This window comes from Camelus bactrianus, chromosome 11, assembly GCF_048773025.1.
Source record: "Camelus bactrianus isolate YW-2024 breed Bactrian camel chromosome 11, ASM4877302v1, whole genome shotgun sequence".
Lineage (NCBI taxonomy): Eukaryota > Metazoa > Chordata > Mammalia > Artiodactyla > Camelidae > Camelus > Camelus bactrianus.
In genome coordinates, this window is record NC_133549.1 from 79,907,557 (window position 1) to 79,925,582 (window position 18,026).

An 18,026-nucleotide genomic window follows, 5' to 3' on the forward strand; every position below is an offset into this window, starting at 1 on the left:
TATGAGATTTTTGGCTTAATGGAGATTATTCTTGGATTTGAAAATATCAAATCAAGTTAAAGGGATTGGCAATTTGTGAGTCAGATCCATGTGTCTGAGAGGTTGCTCCCTCTGGATCCAGGAAGCCTCCGCAGACCTTTTCCCACAACTTTGGTTTGCTGACTGTGCCGCTTATCTTGTGATACCAGATGGTAACAAAGGCCCTTGTTTTTGGTTCAATAGGTGCCCAAAGCCAGTGCTCAAGAATCTTGTGAGTTTAAAGGTTACTCTGACACAATGTTGATTACAACATGAACGTTTGCATTTTGGGATTTAGCTGGTAGAGTGGACTAAGCCATGTCCATCCCCCTAGGATGAGAAAAACAGACTGGTACCAAAGTGGGGACCCAGTGGTCCAAGATCAGAAGGAATTTCAGCACAGTTCAGGGGATTATATTTGTGGGGGTAGCAGGTAGACCTGGCTTGGTAGATTTGTCCATATCTCTGCTAATCCAGGACACTAAGGTGGGTAGCTAGTTGGAAGCATGATTCAGGGCCAGGAGAGAGGACAGAGTCTTGGGTTCAGTGTCTATTACCCTGGGCACAGTCTTGAGTTCAGTGTCCATTGCCCTGAAGGGCCAGCGTAGAAGTCAAGGTTGGAAGGAGCTGTTTGGCGGGAGCTATTTGGTTACCTAGAGCTTAGGCAGGGTATCTCTTTGATATCTAACAGAGTTAGGGGTGAGAGAAGGAGACTCACTGAGCCCATCCATTATGTTTCCCAGCTCTGGACATGTGAGGCAGGCAGGACTCAGTGGTGGAGGTTGGGGAGAGGCCTGCTCACAAGGATGTTGGTAGCATTGTTATCAGCCATGTGGCTCTGCATACTGATTGCTATCTGGATGGAGTTTGCAAAGCCTGGGTGATGTTCAAGAAGGGTGCACATAAAAGCAACCACAAGACGCCATCTCCTGGCTTTCTCTGGGAGAAGCACTGAGGCTGTCCTGATTGTGCAATGTACTGTCTCCATTAGTCCAGCACAACATCCAGAAGACAGTGCGGACCCTCTGGCAGCAGCTCGTGGCACAGAGGCGGCAGGAGCTGGAGGACACCTTCAAGATTGATCTCTCTGTGAAACCTGGGGACAGCGAAGTGAAGATTGAAGAGGTCACGCCACTCTGGGAGGAGACGATGCTCAAGGCCTGGCAGCACTATCTAGGTCTCTAACCACATGGCTCCAGGGAACAGAACTTCTGGGTCTCAGAGCCAGGCTTCCCCCAGGTTCCATTCAGGGCCCAGAGCCTTTTACACTAGACCTTCTCTCTCATCCCTTTGGTGGGTGGGATTTACATCACTGAAACCTCCTGAATCTTTGCTCACAAAGAGTGAATGCTGCTTTGCATCTTGGGTGGAAGGGAGGCTAGAGGTGCCAGCCAAGCAAACAGAGTCTAGTAGTCTCCCGGAGGGGAGAGCCACCATGTCAGAGCTCTCACCTGGGCTCTGGAACTTAGGGTCCTAGGTCGTGCCCTGATACTCACCTACCAGGTTTGACACCTTGTGCCAAGTCATGCAGGTCAGCATGTCATATTAACTAATGCAGCTGTAGAAATGACGTGTTAACTTTGTTTTTAAAGATGTCATTGCTTTCAGAGTATGACTTACATACTTGTGTTAAGTCTTTCACCATCACAAAATTCATAGCGATTCAAGCTAGTAGCCTGGGCTGTTTCCCTTACTGGAGGCAGGCACTCTGGGCTTATGTCCCTGGCTGGCACTTTGAAAGCCAAGCCAGCTGTAGAAATAGTGTGTGTTTCCCTCTTAACGTCACCTCTGACAGTCTTTGCTTCCTGGTTCCCAGCATCTGAAAAGAAGTCCCTGAGCAGTCGCTCGACTGTTGGACACTACAGAAAGGTCTCTTCGTGGAGCGGAAGCTTGTCCTCAGCCATGAGGCTGATGCCTGGAAGGCAGACCAAGGACCCTGAGTGCAAAGCAGAGGTGAGCCCAGATCTCTTTTCCTTAGAGACCATCAGACGTTTGCTTCAAAGCCCATGTGTCATGTCTTCTCTCTTCATTGCCATTGGATCAGATCTAATTCCACATTCTTCCGAGTGTTTAAGGGAATGCATGTGGCTTCCCAGTTGAGGCTCCATCTTGGGAAGCCAGGTCTTAGGTCAGCTTTAGCTTAAGGTCCATGTGGACTTTTCTTGAGTGCCAAGAGTGGGTGTTCCTGATGGTGTTAAAACTCATCCTCTTCTGAGTCAGGTGTGCTCAGAGAGCACTAACCCACAGCTCAGCAGGAGCAAAGAAGGGCAGAAGCGTTGGTGCCACTGTCAGGAGATAGAGAGGTGCCTCCTCTTGATGCTGTGGGACTGAGCCATTTGAGTTTCTAACTCATTTCTCTAAAGCTGCATAACAAACCATCCTATAACTCAGTGGCACCAACAGTGACTTTTTGTGATGGTGGATGTGTTGAGGACTCTGGAGCACAGCTTGGGCAGAGGGGTGTTTCTGGTCCAGGATGTCTGGGGCCTCAGCAGGGATCATTTGGCTAACTTGCTCTCACGTGCTGCTGGTTTTAGTCTGAGACCTTAGCTGAGACTGTTGACCGGAACACCTAAAATATGGCTTCTCCATGTGTCCTGAGCTTCCTTACCACCTGGTGGCTGGACTTCAAGGGCTAAATTTCCATAGGGATGGGGGTGGTGGGGAGAGAGAGCAACCCAAGTGGAGGCCAGCTTGCCTTCCATGAGCCAGCATCAGAAGCCAAGCAGTGTCACTTCGGCTGCAGCCCTTTGGCAAGACAGGTACAAAGCTCTGCCCAAGTTCAGAGGGAGGGCAATGGACTCTACCTCCTGGTGGAGAAGTGGCGAAGTTCTGTAAGAGCACGTAGGACTGGAAATATGCTGAGGTTCTTTTTGGAAAACACATTCTGTCGTATATTCTAACGCTGGGGTCACTGACTTACCTTCAGAGGCAGGCTGTGGTCATTCAGCAGACGTGGCCTTAGGATCTAGACAACTTGGGCCATACACTTAACTGCCCTGAGTCTTTAATCTCATTACGTCCAAAATAAATTACTGTGGGAAACGGTGGGACGAGACTCCCCAGGGAGTGGGGTAGACAGTTGACAGACACATTACACAATTTGAACTCTCTGCCCGTGTGACTTAGGAAAGTGAGGTTGATTCCAAATCCCACCTGCTCAGAATCTGAGCTCTGCTGTCACAGTGGGTCTGTTGTCCACAGTGGTCAGCAACTGATGCAGAGGGACACTGTCATCAGATACTGGGCAAGGAGAGGAGGGCAGGTGCCCAGGCAGCCAGGGGAAGGGCCGCCTTCTTTCCAAGTCCAGGAGCAGTAGGCTTCAGGCCATATGGAGAAAGAGCCTGGACGTAGAAGGGGAGACAGGAAATAAACTTGACCGGGCTGGCCGGCCCCCTGTGTTTGGAGCTGAGGGCAGGCTGTGTCCTCAGTGCATGGGCCTGTGGAAGACACTGCTCATTAAATTTGTCTACAGACTCACTGGCTGGCCTAGTGAGTGAACAACTCAAGATTTCTTGCCTGCTACATCACACAGCTATTACTCGTCCTGTTTTATAGCTGTGAAATGGAGTCTAAAAAAAGTCAAGGGCATTGCAGCCAGGAAGTGGCAGAGTGAGGGCAGGGTCTTCAGTCACAGCCTCTGCACTGCTGGGCATGCCCTCGGGCAACTCCATAGCCTCTCGGAGCCTCAACTCCTGAATTTACAGCCGGAAACATGCTCTGTTTACACTAGACTTTGTGGACGCACTTGGAAGCTGCAAATGCTGTAGAAATGGGAGACAGTTTATGAAAGTCCAGTTTACCTTAAAGCTCTCTCTGCCAAGGGGAAGACTTCTCTCATGTGGTCCAGCTGCACCGGCCCCAGAAGCTGGCGCATCCTCACTTGTACCTGAGCACTTGCTCCTGACCAATGCCACTTGTGGCAGGAGGGATCCAGCCCCTCTTCCCTGGGCTTCCCTGCAGCTCCCACTCTTTGATCAAGTTAGCATTGTCCCCAGGAGGTCAGGTCAGTGTGACTGGGCAGCTGGGGAAGGGATGGCTGGGATGCTGGACGTGGACATGCATTTTATGGGAACCCTTGTGGCTATCGATGCTGTCTCTTGCCAGTGTCCCACCCCCTCCCAAGTCACTGTCCTTGGTACAGCTCACTGCCTCTGAGTCCCAGGGAGGTCTGTTGAGAAACAGCCCATCTGAAGGAAGCTTGAGTAGACAGCGTGTTCAGGGCCATGCAGGTTTACATATGGCTGGTAACAGTTTGCTCTTGGCTCACATTGAGAGATCTGGAAGGTAGAATATTTGAAGTCGGCTCTGTCTTTGCTGAAGGCAAGTTACTGAGGATACTGTCTTCTGCATCAGATAAGATCTCATCCACCCATCCATCCATTCATTCAACAAATTAAACGCTTAAAATTAAGTGCTTATTCTGTTCCTTGCTCAAAGTACTGTGGTTACAGAAGGGAGAAAAACTGACATGTTCTGCTTCCACCAAGATGACATTCTAGGGGGTGAAGATCGATTACAGAAAAGATAAATAACTTTGTAAATGTTGGGGGAGTTAGTGGCAATGAGGAGAAGTGGAGCAGGGTAAGTGGGGGGAGGGTGATGAGAGAGGGGCGGGGCCACTTAGATGGAGGGGATCAGAAGCCCTCTCTGGTGGGAGGTGTGGGAGCAGAGACCTAAGGAAGGACAGGAGCCCTGGGACTTTTCAGGAAAGAGTGATCGGTGGGCGGAGGGGTGAGGGGACCACCAGGCAAAGGTGCCGAGGCAGGTGTGTGCCGGGGGGTTCCAGGGCAGAAAGGCCAGTGAGGCCGGACTGCAGTGGGGAGAGGGCAGCCGCGGGACATCTCCCTCAGCTGTTAGCACCAGGAAGACCCAAGCTTCTCCACAGCAAATCTTGAACAGCAGTTATGCTGTTCCTCTTTCATCCATGCACTCAGAAGCCAGAGAGATAAGTGTGGCCCAATTCGTGTAACTGCCCATACCCCGTGGGATAAATTTGTGCAAAACACGTGTACACGCACACACTCATACACGTATTTGCACACACTCTTCTCCCTGGCTCCTTCCTTCCTGGTTGAGCCCCATTTTACCCGATGTATGAATACTTTCTACAGCCTATGCTGTCTTGTGGAGTTTTAAAAGACAAATTATTTTTGAAATCAAGTGACCTATATTTTAATTAAAAAAATCAACTGCGTCTTCACTGAGCATCATCCCCCACCAGTAACTCTGTCTAGGCTGGGCACAGTGCCTGGTACGTAGAAGGGTCTTAAAGAAAGTGTAGGGAGCCGCAGGGAGCGCCCCCTCCTTCCTGTGGCCTGAAACTCACCAGCCTCGAGAGCCCACATCCATCACTCATCCTCGCGAGATGCCTTTGCCGCCAACAGAAGGCACAGCTCTCAGGTACATATGTACTCTGTGATGTCATAGGATGAGAGCATCCACTATTCGCCCTGGGGTCTGTTTAATTATTTTTAAAAATTAATTTTGATTATTACAGCTGATTACACCTCAGTGAGCAATGTAATTGATATTTTCTAATGTATCCCAAGGAGCATTTTGTACAACACGCTTTTTGTTGTTGAAGGTTAAACACTCTGTTATTGGTTTTTCCCTAAATATGCCCACATCATTAATCCCTCCAGTGAGAAGGTCGCCATCTGGAAAAAGCAGCATGGAGACATTACTCAGGCACAAGTGCATGAAATTGGTGTTTCTGCATCTTCTGTCTGTCTTCTGGAAGGAAGAGGCTTGTAATTAAAGGAGTTGGTTTTGGAGGAAACATTATTCATTTGGTGTTATTCCTTATCATGTCAGCAGCTGACAGCTCGATAGCACTGATAAATTGTTCCTTGGAGTGAGACATACCATGTACAATTCCTAAGTCCTTTTACCTGTCTTCACTGTCACTAGAAAATTTTTTCTTCTTGGCATGTGAGCTGAACTTTGAGGCAAGGCCGATATGATAGATGTTATGTCTTCTCCCCACAACCCCTCAGCCCCTATAGCAGTCCCTTCTGGGATCAAATTGTGAAGTCGTGGTCTCTGCCAGAGAGAAGGCCGTGGGTGTTGGTCTGTCGGACAGAGGTTGGGACCTTGGGCTCCCTTGAGGTCATCAGAGGCCAACTTAGGGTGTCCAGGAAGCCACCTCGTGGTGTCCTCCTCAGGGTGGAGGGATCCAGAGGGGACCCTGTGTCTGGCCAGCCCTCTTCACAGCAGGGGGTGCACCTTTGCTCACCTGCTTAGTTTCAGACTTTCTTGTTTAAAAACAAATTGAAAAGGCATCAACAACCAATGTCAGTTTCCTAGTTTTGGCAGACATACCACAACAACGTATGATGTTAACATCGTGGGTAACCAGGTGAGGGGTTGACCGGAGTTCTGTGTACTGTCTTTAGTACTTTTCTGTGTATCCAGAATTATTCAAAAACATAAAGTATGTCACCCTCTGTTTTTTTTTTTTTTAAAGCATCAGCAAACAGAAAATGGGAACATGGGACACGGGAGCTAGGGAGCTGGTGGGAAGGGGCCGTGAGATGAGCGGGTGTAAGGCCTGTGAGCAGAGGGGCGTTCAAGGCTGCTGCAGGTGGCAGGATGGGCGTGGGGGCAGGTCAGGGGGTACTGTGGCCCGCAGGTGGGGGTTAAGCAGTAGGATGGCATGTTTGTGTTTGTACAGTTTAGACTGGAGTTTAGGGCCCTTGGGGGAGGGGCCAAGCTGGGAGCTGTAGCATCATTCAGGTGGGAGATGATGGAGAATGCGTGGCAGTGGTCAAAGCAGTGGAAATCAAAGAACACACAAGAGAAATTGTCTAACCAAGTCTCGGGGGGTGGTGGGGGGAAGAGGGCCACCAAAGATAGAGGACCTGGCTCCAGGCCTTTTAAATCAGGCCGTGAGAAGAGAGTGCACCCATGTGTAGGAGATGTGGGAAGTGTGGGAAGTGTGTGATTCAGCTGGATCTGTTGGGCTGTGCAGAGAGTGGGGAGGAACAAGCCAGAAGACCAGAGGGCAGGCGTTGAGAGTACAGGACCACTTCTGCCCTCTAAAGCCTCTGGGTGGGTGCAGCCACCTGACCCTGGTCTTGTTGGGCAAGGCATGAGCTGAATTTCATCCCACTTTCCTCCTGGGATTAACTGGAAGATTAGAGGATTTATAGGGGAGCAAGGACTGGTGGAGCAGGGCTGGGCTCTGTGTCTGCCATGTATCCATGGCTTTTGGAGACAGCTGAGCAGGCATCTGGTTGCTTTTTTCAAAGCCATGTATTAGAAAGCTGAAATGGCCCATGTAGGGAAGCCAGGGCTGTAGGAGAATTAAAAAAAGGGATGAGAAGACACCAAAAGCCAGAGGGTGGCACACTGTAGTGGCTAAAATACCAAAGACAAGTTTTTTGCAAGAATTTTATGTCTGTATAGGAAAGGACATGAAAACACTAAACATTTACTCCAAGGCCCCGTGAGGTCCTCCAAAGGCTGCCCAGTGGGTGAGTCCTCCGCCCACCCAGAGGCACCAGGGCCTCCTACAAGACCAGCAGTGTCCATGGGTTGGAGAGCTCAGAGACTGGACCCTTGTGTGGGCAGGACCTGCCACTGGCTCCTTCCCTGAATGCATGGCCAGGCCCACTGCCTCACCCCCAGCAACAGAGCAGTCCTACCCCTGGTGGAGGATGAGATGCTGGCTGAGACCAGCAGCGGGGGGACAGCTGTACTAAAAGCAGCCCTGGCTCGGGTCCCTGGCAAGGAAAATGACATTTTTGACCATCCACTCTGAGAACTTTGCCCATTATCTCTTTGGCGAATCATCGTGGGGATCTTGAAACAGAACTAGAAGTAGAAGAAATACAAAATGAACCCCCTTGTCGTCTGTCCATCACTTCACGTCCAGTTCTCGATTTCTGGCCAATCTGGTCTCACCTCTACCCCCACCCACTTCCTCCCTCTGCACAGAATGACTTTGAAGCAGCATCCCAGACATCACACCATTCATGTGTATCTGTTCCTGTATACTTCCTTTCTCTTTAAAGAAATCGTGAAACCTAAATAAAAACTGCAGAAACGGAAGCGAGCGTGCAGATTTGGAGGGCTAGAGCGCCCACTGTGGGAGACGAAGTCTTGCTTTCCGACGTGTTTGCATTTATTTGTCTCCTGCTGCTCGGAGATTTTGGTCTTGCTGTGGCTGAGAGCATGATGGGCTTCCGAGAATCCCATTCCTGGGTTTCAGGAAGGATGGTGAGGTCTGACAGGACACAGTGCTTTGCTGTTTAGTGCTCTGGCGCCGCCGGGTCCAGGGGTGAACAGCCTTGAGGTGGAAGCCTCAGGTTTCATGCACCTGGGAAAAAAGTCTCCTGAGCTAGGAGAGCCCCAGGGCTTAGAAGAGGTTTTTGGAAAATAGAAAGGAAAGGGCTTTGAAATGAAGGGGAAGTAAGTGGTGGAGTCTAGGGGGAACAGTCGAAGAAGTGAAAAAGCAACCGTGAAAATGGAAGTTAGAATTCCCAGAGATGTTCTACTATACAAGAGTTATAGTCAAAAATCTTTAAGCAAGTGTAGGAAATTTTTTTCTTTAAAAAAAGTTTTTTTTAAATTGAAGTCGAGTTGGTTTACAATGTGTTAGTTTCTGGTGTACAGCATAGTGATTCAGTTACACATATATATATATTCCTTTTCATATTTTTTTCATGATAGGCTATTACAAGGTATTGAATATAGTTCCCTGTGCTATACAGTAGGACCTTGTTGTTTATCTATTTTATATACAGTAGTTAGTATCTACAAATCTCAAACTCTAAATTTATCCCTCCACCCCTCCCCCATCTTTTCATCATAACCACAAGTTTGTTTTGTTTGTTTTCTATGTCGGTGAGTCTCTTTCTGTTTTGTAAATAAGTTCATTTGTCTCATCTTTTTTAGATTCCACGTATTAGTGATATCATATGGTACTTTTTTTCCCTCTTTCTGGCTTACTTCATTTAGTGTGACAATCTCAAGATCCAGCCATTGTTTTAGTCTTTTTTATGGCTGAGTAGTATTCCACTGTATAAATATACCACAGCTTTTTTATCCAGTCATCTGTTGATGGACATTTAGGTTGTTTCCATGTCTTGGCTTTTGTATTAGAGCTGCTATGAACATTGGGGTGCGTGTATCTTTCTGAATTAGAGTTCTCTCCTGGAGTGGAATTGCTGGATCATATGGTAAGTCTATTTTTAGTTTTTAAGGCATCTCCATACTGTTATCCATAATGGCTGCACCAAACTACATTCCCACCGACAGTGTAGGTGGGCAAATCTGAAATTCAGAAGGTTGTCAAATAAACTATTTTTGCATTAACCTGTAGTAAATTCAGCATGATGTTCATGGGCAAGAGAGAAAGGATTTTCCCAAGAGATGAATGTGCCTTTTAAGAGAGATGTTAGGTGGCCTAAATTTGGGGGAAAATTAAGACACATGAGAAGTTCTAAAATTGAAGGGGCAAGAAGACCCAGAGGCTGGGGAGATGTTGATAATCCATCCTCCCTGGTGTGGCAGGAGGGCAGAAGGACAGCCTGTGTCAGCAAATCAAGAGAGGAGGGAGCGGGAGGGACAGATGGTTGAAAACCAGGGAGAAGAGAAGAATGATTCAGGAAAGCTGCAACCACAGACTTTATGGGAAATCACAAAGCTGTGTTGTCAGAGAACCCATTAGTGTCCGGTGGTAGGAAGAGTCCTGTGAGCCAGTAATGAAATGGGGCTATCTGTTAGAGGAGTGAAACCCCTCAGAGGCAAATGAAAGTATAATTTTGAAAAAAGTCTTTGAAAAGTGTAAATCCCTTCCACTGTTGTGAGCGTTGTCACTAAGACCTTCTGATAAGGGGAATCTTGGTTTTCTTAATTAACGGTGGCCAGGCTGCCAGTGACACTTTCTCCTGACGCTTTTCCCAAGGTAACTGACCCTAAAAATAAATGCCACTCTCCCCAGCCTGGCCTTAGGGTCCTGGACTAGGATTATTTCCGGAAGGGACTTCCATTATGCTCTGGTTGTGGTGCTATTTGGAGGCATGGAAGAGAAAAATGATGAAGTCCAAAATTTTATTTCTTAAACCTCTGAGTTTTGTTGTTCACTTCAACCGAAAGTGAAGTCTGTGGATTACGTATGGTAGCCCTAGGTCAAGCAGGCAGCTGTGTTCCAACAACCACATGCAGAGTGCAGCTTCCCTCAGCAGCAAAGCATCCTGGTGATGGAGGTGAGGATGCAGCACTGTAGGGTCATGGAAATGCAGCCAGGTGTGTGCGTACGTTTGCGCATGCATGTGTGTGGGTGAATGAGCTCTTTAGGTTTTCTTCCTGTGGTCTGGGCACTCAGGGCGCTCCCTCTCCATTCTGTCTTTCTGTGACACACACACACCATTCTTAAAACAACTGATGTCAGAACCTATTGGAAGTGAACAGAGAGGAGGTGGTTTGAACCCAAAACTCCATACAGCAACTGACTGTGGCCAGTAGGTCCTGGCAGCAGAGGATTTGAAACAGCAGCCCCATCACTAACACAACGTTGTTCTCCAGATTAAGGGGGAAAGGACAATATCGGGCTGAGGGAGACAGTGGCTTTTCTTTTTTCCATTTTAGGGGATTCGTAAATGTTACTAGGCTATCACAAGTCCTTGTTACAGGAGTTTGAAAAATAGAAACTAAATGAACAAAGCAAACACTGATACCTTTAATGATGTTTCTTTACCAAGTGCATCATCTGTGAGACAGCTTTATCTTCATAATAGAAGGATAATTAACATCACTAATTATCTAATTAAGTTCATTAAGCATCCACCAACAGTGCACTGTGAAGTTGACATTATGTTCTACTGTCAACAAATGCTTTTGATTTCTTAGGAAGTAATTAAAATGTAAATTAGCATGCGAATATATGCACAGGGGAAGTTTTGAATCAGATATTCATTTCAAAACTGCTTAGAGCAACATAGCTCTGATTTTTTCCTTCAGTAAAGCAGACATTTGCTATTAATGGTGTATATTAAAGTTGCCATTTGTTCAGTGTTTGAATCGTCACGTGGTCATAGTGCTGTATGACAGTGCTTCGTTGATATCTTTCCTCCTGTGCTTTGTGCTTTTGCACCTATTTGATCATTTTATTTGATGTTTGTTTATGTTTCTGTCCTTTGTGTTTAAAAGGATCACAACCAAAAAAAAAAAAAAAAAAAAGATCACAACTTTTTTTTTTTTTTCTCTGAAAACTCTGTAATCTAACCTGAGTTTGCCCTTTAAAGGCATTTTAGGTCAAATCTTTTAATGTAGCCTTTCCCTCACCTTTTCCATTAGGCTCGGGGAATGTAATCAATGATTTGCTCAAGAGCAGGTGACCCGTGGGCCCTCACACACACAGGAAGGAAGGAGGCTGCCTGGATCAGACTTGTGGTCCAGCTGTCCTTGTTTGCAGACTCACATTTTTCTGCTTTCTTAGGGCAGCCCCTTGGTTTCTGATAAACTATCCTAACTAGAATGGGCACGTTGTAGTGCTGGATACAGTATCCTCGTCAGATGAGGACCCTTCCTGAAACATCACAGAGTCTCTAGACATTTGCTGGAAAAGAGAGGCTCCCAAGACAGAAGCCACCATGCCCAAATCCCCAAAGCTTTCCTTCTTCAAACAATCCTGATGGAATCCTGGAATGTCCATCCTTCTAGGAAAACCCACAGTTTTCTGTGAGCTCCATGCACCTGCTGCAACCTCCGCCATCTACTCCCCTGAAGACACTGGGCATTTGGTGCATCTAGCTGATGTCACTTGTTCAGTGAGGAGGAAGGGGCTCTGCTCTCTTTATTAAACCTCCTCAATCACTTCTTGAATGATGTTTTTCGAGGATGGATTTAGATAGTGCCAGATCCAGGCCTCTCCGTTATGTGGGAACAAGATTTCAGATAAATGCAGAGAGAACATGATGACCTAAGAGAGACTGTCTTTTGGTCTCTTGAGATCATTGTCAGGGCTTGGCCATGAGTAGAGCCCACTGAGTCACTAGCTCCTCATTGCTGTGGATACAGACAGCCCCATAGTCCAAGCAGAGAGAGGCTGGTGTCCTGGGGCAGGCAGGGCAGACATCACTGCACAGTCACTGGTGGTGGATGTTAGCCAGCTGGACTGTGGTAAGCAGTGGCACCACGCCAAGGAACTCACCCGCATGGGACCAGGGCTCCATGTAGAGATGGACACTTTGGGGGTGGGCCCTACTTTTGTCTGAGCTCTGCTGGCAAGTGCTGAGCATGGTGTGGTCTGCGTCCACCCTGAAGATGGGTGCAGTTGTTCTCATTTGTCCTGGCAGAGGGCGCTTCTTTTTCTAATCCATGCAAAGGGCGGTGGCTATGCTAGCAGAGACCCTGACCTGACCAGGGGATCCCTCTGCTAAAACCACATTACAGTGACCTTCTCCTAACGTGCAGCAGGCGCCCACCTCAGCTAGCAGACAGAATTTCCCTATCAGAATTTCCTTCTCAACTGTTAACTCTGAAAACTTAACTGATCTGCTATGTCATGACTTACTAAGAATACAGAGTCCACACAATGAACGGCAGTAACTCGCTTTGTCCCACAGCTGGCTCGTGGTCCTGCCTCCTGCTAGCCACCGTAAGTAGCACTAAGGGATGGATGGCTCTGTCCTGGTGCTCTGCCACCTCAGAGTAGCCCAGAGCCACCTCTCTGAGCACAGGTTTTGGTCATTCAGCCTCACAAGAAATGAGGTTAAAATTGTTCTGCTTTTGGCAGCAAGATGATAGCTTGAAGCCTCTCCAAGAGAGCAAGTACTGAATGAAATTCCACGAATCAATGGAATGTTCTCAACGTAAGGTCACTGCCATTGAAAGGCACATCAAATCTAAATCATGTTTTGAAAATTCCATAGGGATGAATGCTCCGTTCCTTCTCTGGGAATTTCTACCCAAACAGAAACATCTAGTCTGAAAAGGTTAGAAAAAGTGAACTAGATCTTCTCTATGTCTGGGACTCCTTCTGCTAGTTACTGCCTGATTTTCTTTCCTTTCTTTTTTATACGACTTTATTTTATTATAAAATCAAGCTAATTGTGTTTATAGACCGTATGTGACAGCTGTCATTGAGGAATATTTCAAAGTAACTTCAAGTCCAAATCTACAGCTCAGTCCACAAAATTCTAATGCACAAAAATACTCCATCAAATGCAATTTAACAACATATGAATTTATTGACGACATAGCAGTCCTCCCTAAGAATATAGAGATGAATAACGCATGGCTTTATATTTTAAAAATCCTTATAGTCTGGTTATTTATTTCTCTAGCTAGATTATATCTAAGAAGAATTATGGTAGATGGGTTTCTGAAAAAAAAAGTATGTAAATCAATGTTTTGTAAATTAAAACAGATTTGAAATTAATTTAGGAACCTTGGCAACATAAAGAAATTCTGGATTGAATCCTTCTGAAAACTGAAGATAGCTCTTTACTTTAAAGGCTTATTATACCCAGGAATCTATTTTTTGAGGTTCAGATATTTTTAGATTGTAGTTCCTAATGTGAGGTACACCTGCATTCCAAAAACTAACATTGTGGGTGGGGGAAGGGGGGTCATCATTTCCAGAAATGCTTTCAATTCCTAAAAAAAAATACGACTTCTGGATGGGGGACGCTCGTTTTTGTTTGTTTACATGTCTAAATTTGAATATTTAAAACTTAAACCTGTTCATCGATGCAAAAATGCTTTCGAGCTCACAAGACAGAAATGCCCCAAACTCTAGAAATGATAAAACAGCAGATGGTCGTGGAGTGGAGAATCAGCCTGGGGCCCCCCTGAGGCGCTGCTGTCGTTCAGCCGCTAGCACCCCCCTGCCCCCCACCCCCCCACCCCCTCAGATCGGCGGCGAGGCGCCTGCCGCGTGAGTTACAGCCGCTATCTCGCCCTGGGACCCATCTATTATGAGAAACCATTTTGGTTAATTAAAAAAGTCTTTCAAAGTCTCAGAACAGAAAGTTCTGAAATTTTCTTCTCTTCACGGTGGGGGCTGGTGGTGCCCACTTGGCTCCAGGCCTGGCACAGAAGGGGAGAGAGCCTGAATGTGGAGAAGGAGGAAGCAGAGACAGCAGGAGAGAGCGTGGCAGGCTGGTCCTGGGTGGCCTGGGGTCCGGCTCAGGGGTCCTGGGGTGCTAGTTTATCTACCAGCACCACTTGGAGTGAGAGAGGGAGGAGCCTTGAGTAAAGTAGAGGGCAATGGAAGGAGTAGGTGTCGGATGGATTCTTGCAAACGGTTCCTGACTCACGGGCGTCTATGTCTGGGATCTGATGTAAGGGCTGGGGGTGACAGGTGAGGTGCCTGGACTGTAAGCAAAAGGGTATAGATGAGAAATATTAGATAGTGTGACATAATCTGAAAGAAAGAGATGATATGAGGGAGACTGACTCGTGATCACCAGAAACAGGATGTGGTAATAAAAGCTGAGGAAACAGTAGCCGTTGAACATCTGGGGAATGAGAACTTCTGAAAAGGACTCAGCTAGTGCCAAGGCCCGGCGGTGGGAACGAGTTTGTAGGTTTGAGAACAAAGAGAGGTCCATATAAGTGAAGCGCAGAGATCAAATGGGGGAGTGGTCCAGGAGGAGGGTGGCAGGGGCCAGTTGCTAAGCATCCTTCCAAGTTCTCTAGGGGATCAGAAAACGACGATGTCTGTGACTCCATCTGCATATATACTTCTGTGTCCGTCTCTCTCTCATCTACTAAACACCCATTTCTGCTCTGAACAGCCAGCCCCTCCTTCAACATTCCATGCACGTTCACTGATTTCCTACTATATTCCAAGCACTTGGGTTAAGGCTGGGAGATACTGACAAAAAGGCACAGTCCCTGAACTGCAAGGGTGGGCGAGATAATTACAATGTTAACAAGCTGAGTTTGAGCTGAGTGAGACCTGGAGGAGGAGGAGTAAGCGGAGGAGGAAGGACAGGCGGGAAGATTGGTGCTGAGGGGGCCCCCTCCAGGTACAAAGGAACAGTTGTAACCTTGTGGGTCAACTGCTAGCTTGGTATCACTGGAGTATCCTATCCAGTTTACGTTAATCTCACGTATTTATTTATAGTCTGACTCAATCCCCTGAGGATTTATGATATCTTTAGATGAGGATGCATGTAATAAAATGAAGAAATGAGATCAGGAAAAATAAAACTAAAAAAAGAAAGTCAATTCCTGGGGAATTAAGATCATAAATACGCAGTCCATAAAGACTTACAGCCAAACATCCACTCCATGCCTGAGCTTTCCGGCTGCCGTTGTAGAGTGGTAGCCAAGATAGTTTATGTATTTATTCTTCACCCATCAGTTGTGCTTCCACCAAGAGGGAGAAGTGCTAGAGAACAAGGACACAGGGAGAACAAAGCAGGTGGTCATACTCTGACCCTTCACACCTTCATGCCACCCTCACTGTGAATTTTTAAAGATCAGGTCTGATCATGTCCCTGATTATAAACCATTATTTGTTCCCACACTGTCCAGGGGAGGACTCAGACCTGCGACCATGGTGCAAGAAGCCTGACTCTCACTTTTTCTAAGTTCATCTCCTACAACAGTCTTGCACAGAGGCTTTGCTCCCACCAGGCCCATTCTGATATTTTATCACAATGCACCCTCACTTCTCCCATCTCTACCTCTGGGCAAATGTGGTCTCATCTGCTTGGAAGAGCCTCCCCATCCTAGCAGACCAAAGGGCTTCTGAAAGCCCTTTCCAGCCTGGCTGTGACCCTGTGTGGCCACAGTGATCTATTCTGCACTCACAATGGCTGTATCTCGGAGGGCCCAGCCTAAAGGAGCGGGAAGGACTGGTGTTGATGCTGTTCCCTGTGGGTCACATGCAGCCCAACAGTGGGCACCAACTGGCAAGTCTGGTCGAAGCCTCCAAGAGAGAGCCGAGGTGAGCAGGTTGTGTGCAGCATCCTGGAGCCCGGGGATGTGGGCAGAGTTTTCCTCCAGAAGATGCTGGTGTGGGCTCAGATCGCAGCCGGTACTGTCCTGAGAGCTCAGGCCAAGGTTTCTGCTCTAGCTGTGGGCAGTAGACGGGGTGGTCCTGGCCAAAATGTCCTTGTCTCTCTCCTTAAAGCCTAAAGAAGGAATCCTCCCTGTAAACTCCAGTCCCCATTTGTGATCTCTGAAATGCCAGTTGCAGTGTCCAGGCTCCTCAGTGTTAGGCATTCTTTGGAGTCAAGGAAGCTGTGTTCTTTTGCCAAGGCTGCCTTAACAAAGTACCACGGCCTAGGCTGTCAGCAACAGCTGTTTATTTCTCTCATACTTCTGGACATTGGAAATCATAGATCAAGGTGTTGGCAGGTTTGGTTACTCCTGAGGCCTCGCTCCTTGGCTTGTCGATGGCCGTCTTCTCCCTGAGGGCATCCCGGGGGCCTCTTCCTCTTCTTAGGAGGACACTGACCAGATTGGATTAGTGCCCGCTCTAACAGCCTTATTTAATTTAATCACCTCTTTAAAGGCCCTATCTCTAAAAATACTGTCACATTCTGAGGTTCTAGGAGTTAGGGCTTCAACATACGGATTTGAGGGGAACACAGTTCAGTCCTTAACAGCAACCTTGAGTCTCAGTACATGTTCAGGGGAAAATGTTTCCATGGGTTGCAGTCCCCGGGGATAGATGCTCACATTCATCTCTCATCCAGGCCCCTTCTCATAATTCCTGACCTTCTGCCTCTGCCTGAGGAGGTGTGGGTCTCCGCGAGCCTCACCTCCGAAGATGAAGATGATAGAAACATGGGAAGACATGGCTGAGTTCAGGAATAGTCAGTGTGGTGACACTACCCATCCATCTAAGTCTCGGGGAGGCCCTGAGGCCCGAGCAGGGGACAGAAAGGAGGGAACGTGGCTTCCTTGAGAAGGCCTGGCACCTGCAGTTCCAAAGCTTTTGTCCTTTGCCACACTGGAGTGTTTTTTTTTTTTTAAGTAGTTATTCTCCATGTACTCATGATGATTGAATTTAATAAAAACATCACAGTTCAAAAAAGACAAATCAGAAACCACTGTTCAACTTCGAAATTAATATGTGAGTAAATTTAACAAGAGATGAATTGCGCTGTGGTGATCTGGTCCCTCCTCACCCACTCCGAGCACCAGTTGTTTGTCATTATTGCTGGAAATATGATTATTACTCTGGTATTGCTTGACATTTATTAAGAATCTAGGGGCTATGTCTGTGTAGTAGAGAGAAGTGCAATTATGTGGGCAGTTGGAGAAAAGAGATTTCTTGGCCTGAGTCGTCCAAATAGACATCCCCCAAAGACAGCTGGACCACGGCTTGATGCAGACCCAAGCTGTTCTGTCCCTTGGCTCCTGTTTGCCTTCTTTGTAGCCAACTACTGACATTTTGTGGGTGTACTTGTAGATATTACACAAGGTTTACAAACAAACAAAGAAAACATCGAATTGTTTTCTCATTAACTGCTTCTGTCATTCCACTAAGAACTTACATTTGAAGGCAGATATATCAGCCTTAGGTAGAGACGGCATAACACAGAAACTGCATAGCTAATCTGTTCAGTGAATGTTTCACAACCAGGAAAATACTGGATTTCAGATGGGTTTAAGTATAGAAGTGGGAGTGAGGGCCAGAACTGCCCAGCTCCTGACCCTTGTCCTTTGCAGACCTGGAAGTCTTGTCACCTGGCCCTGTTGGGTCTCATTAATTGTGACCATGGCAAGTGTTTTCACTCCAGGCAGGAAATGACCAGCTGCAGAGAATCTGGCTCTCAAACTTTTATCTATCATTGTCCCTGTTTGCCAGGCTCTTGGGGACAGAGCTAGACAATGCCCTCAGGGAGCTTATTCTAGTAGGGGAGTCTGTGGGGAACCCAGGCACTGTCACGTGGAGCGCTGCCTTTGCAGGGTTTATGCTGTACCATGGAGCCCCGAGGAGGCATGCTGGGAAAAAGAAAAGCATTAATGATGATCACTGGTTACATGATCATGACAAGGGCCTGCCCAGGCATGGTTTCCTTGGTTGCTCACTG

At 47.2% G+C, this 18,026-nt stretch overlaps 1 protein-coding gene across 5 annotated transcripts in view; it reads left to right on the plus strand.

The window, feature by feature from the left end:
* WDFY4 (WDFY family member 4) overlaps nucleotides 1–18,026 on the plus strand; it is a 267,639-nt gene that overhangs the window by 140,625 nt on the left and 108,988 nt on the right. For all 5 annotated transcript variants that reach the window (XM_010963488.3, XM_045523018.2, XM_045523019.2 and 2 more), the window contains exons 38-39: nucleotides 1,010–1,195; nucleotides 1,835–1,971. In XM_010963488.3, the coding sequence (XP_010961790.2) occupies nucleotides 1,010–1,195; nucleotides 1,835–1,971 (323 nt within the window). The remainder of the gene's footprint in view (nucleotides 1–1,009; nucleotides 1,196–1,834; nucleotides 1,972–18,026) is intronic.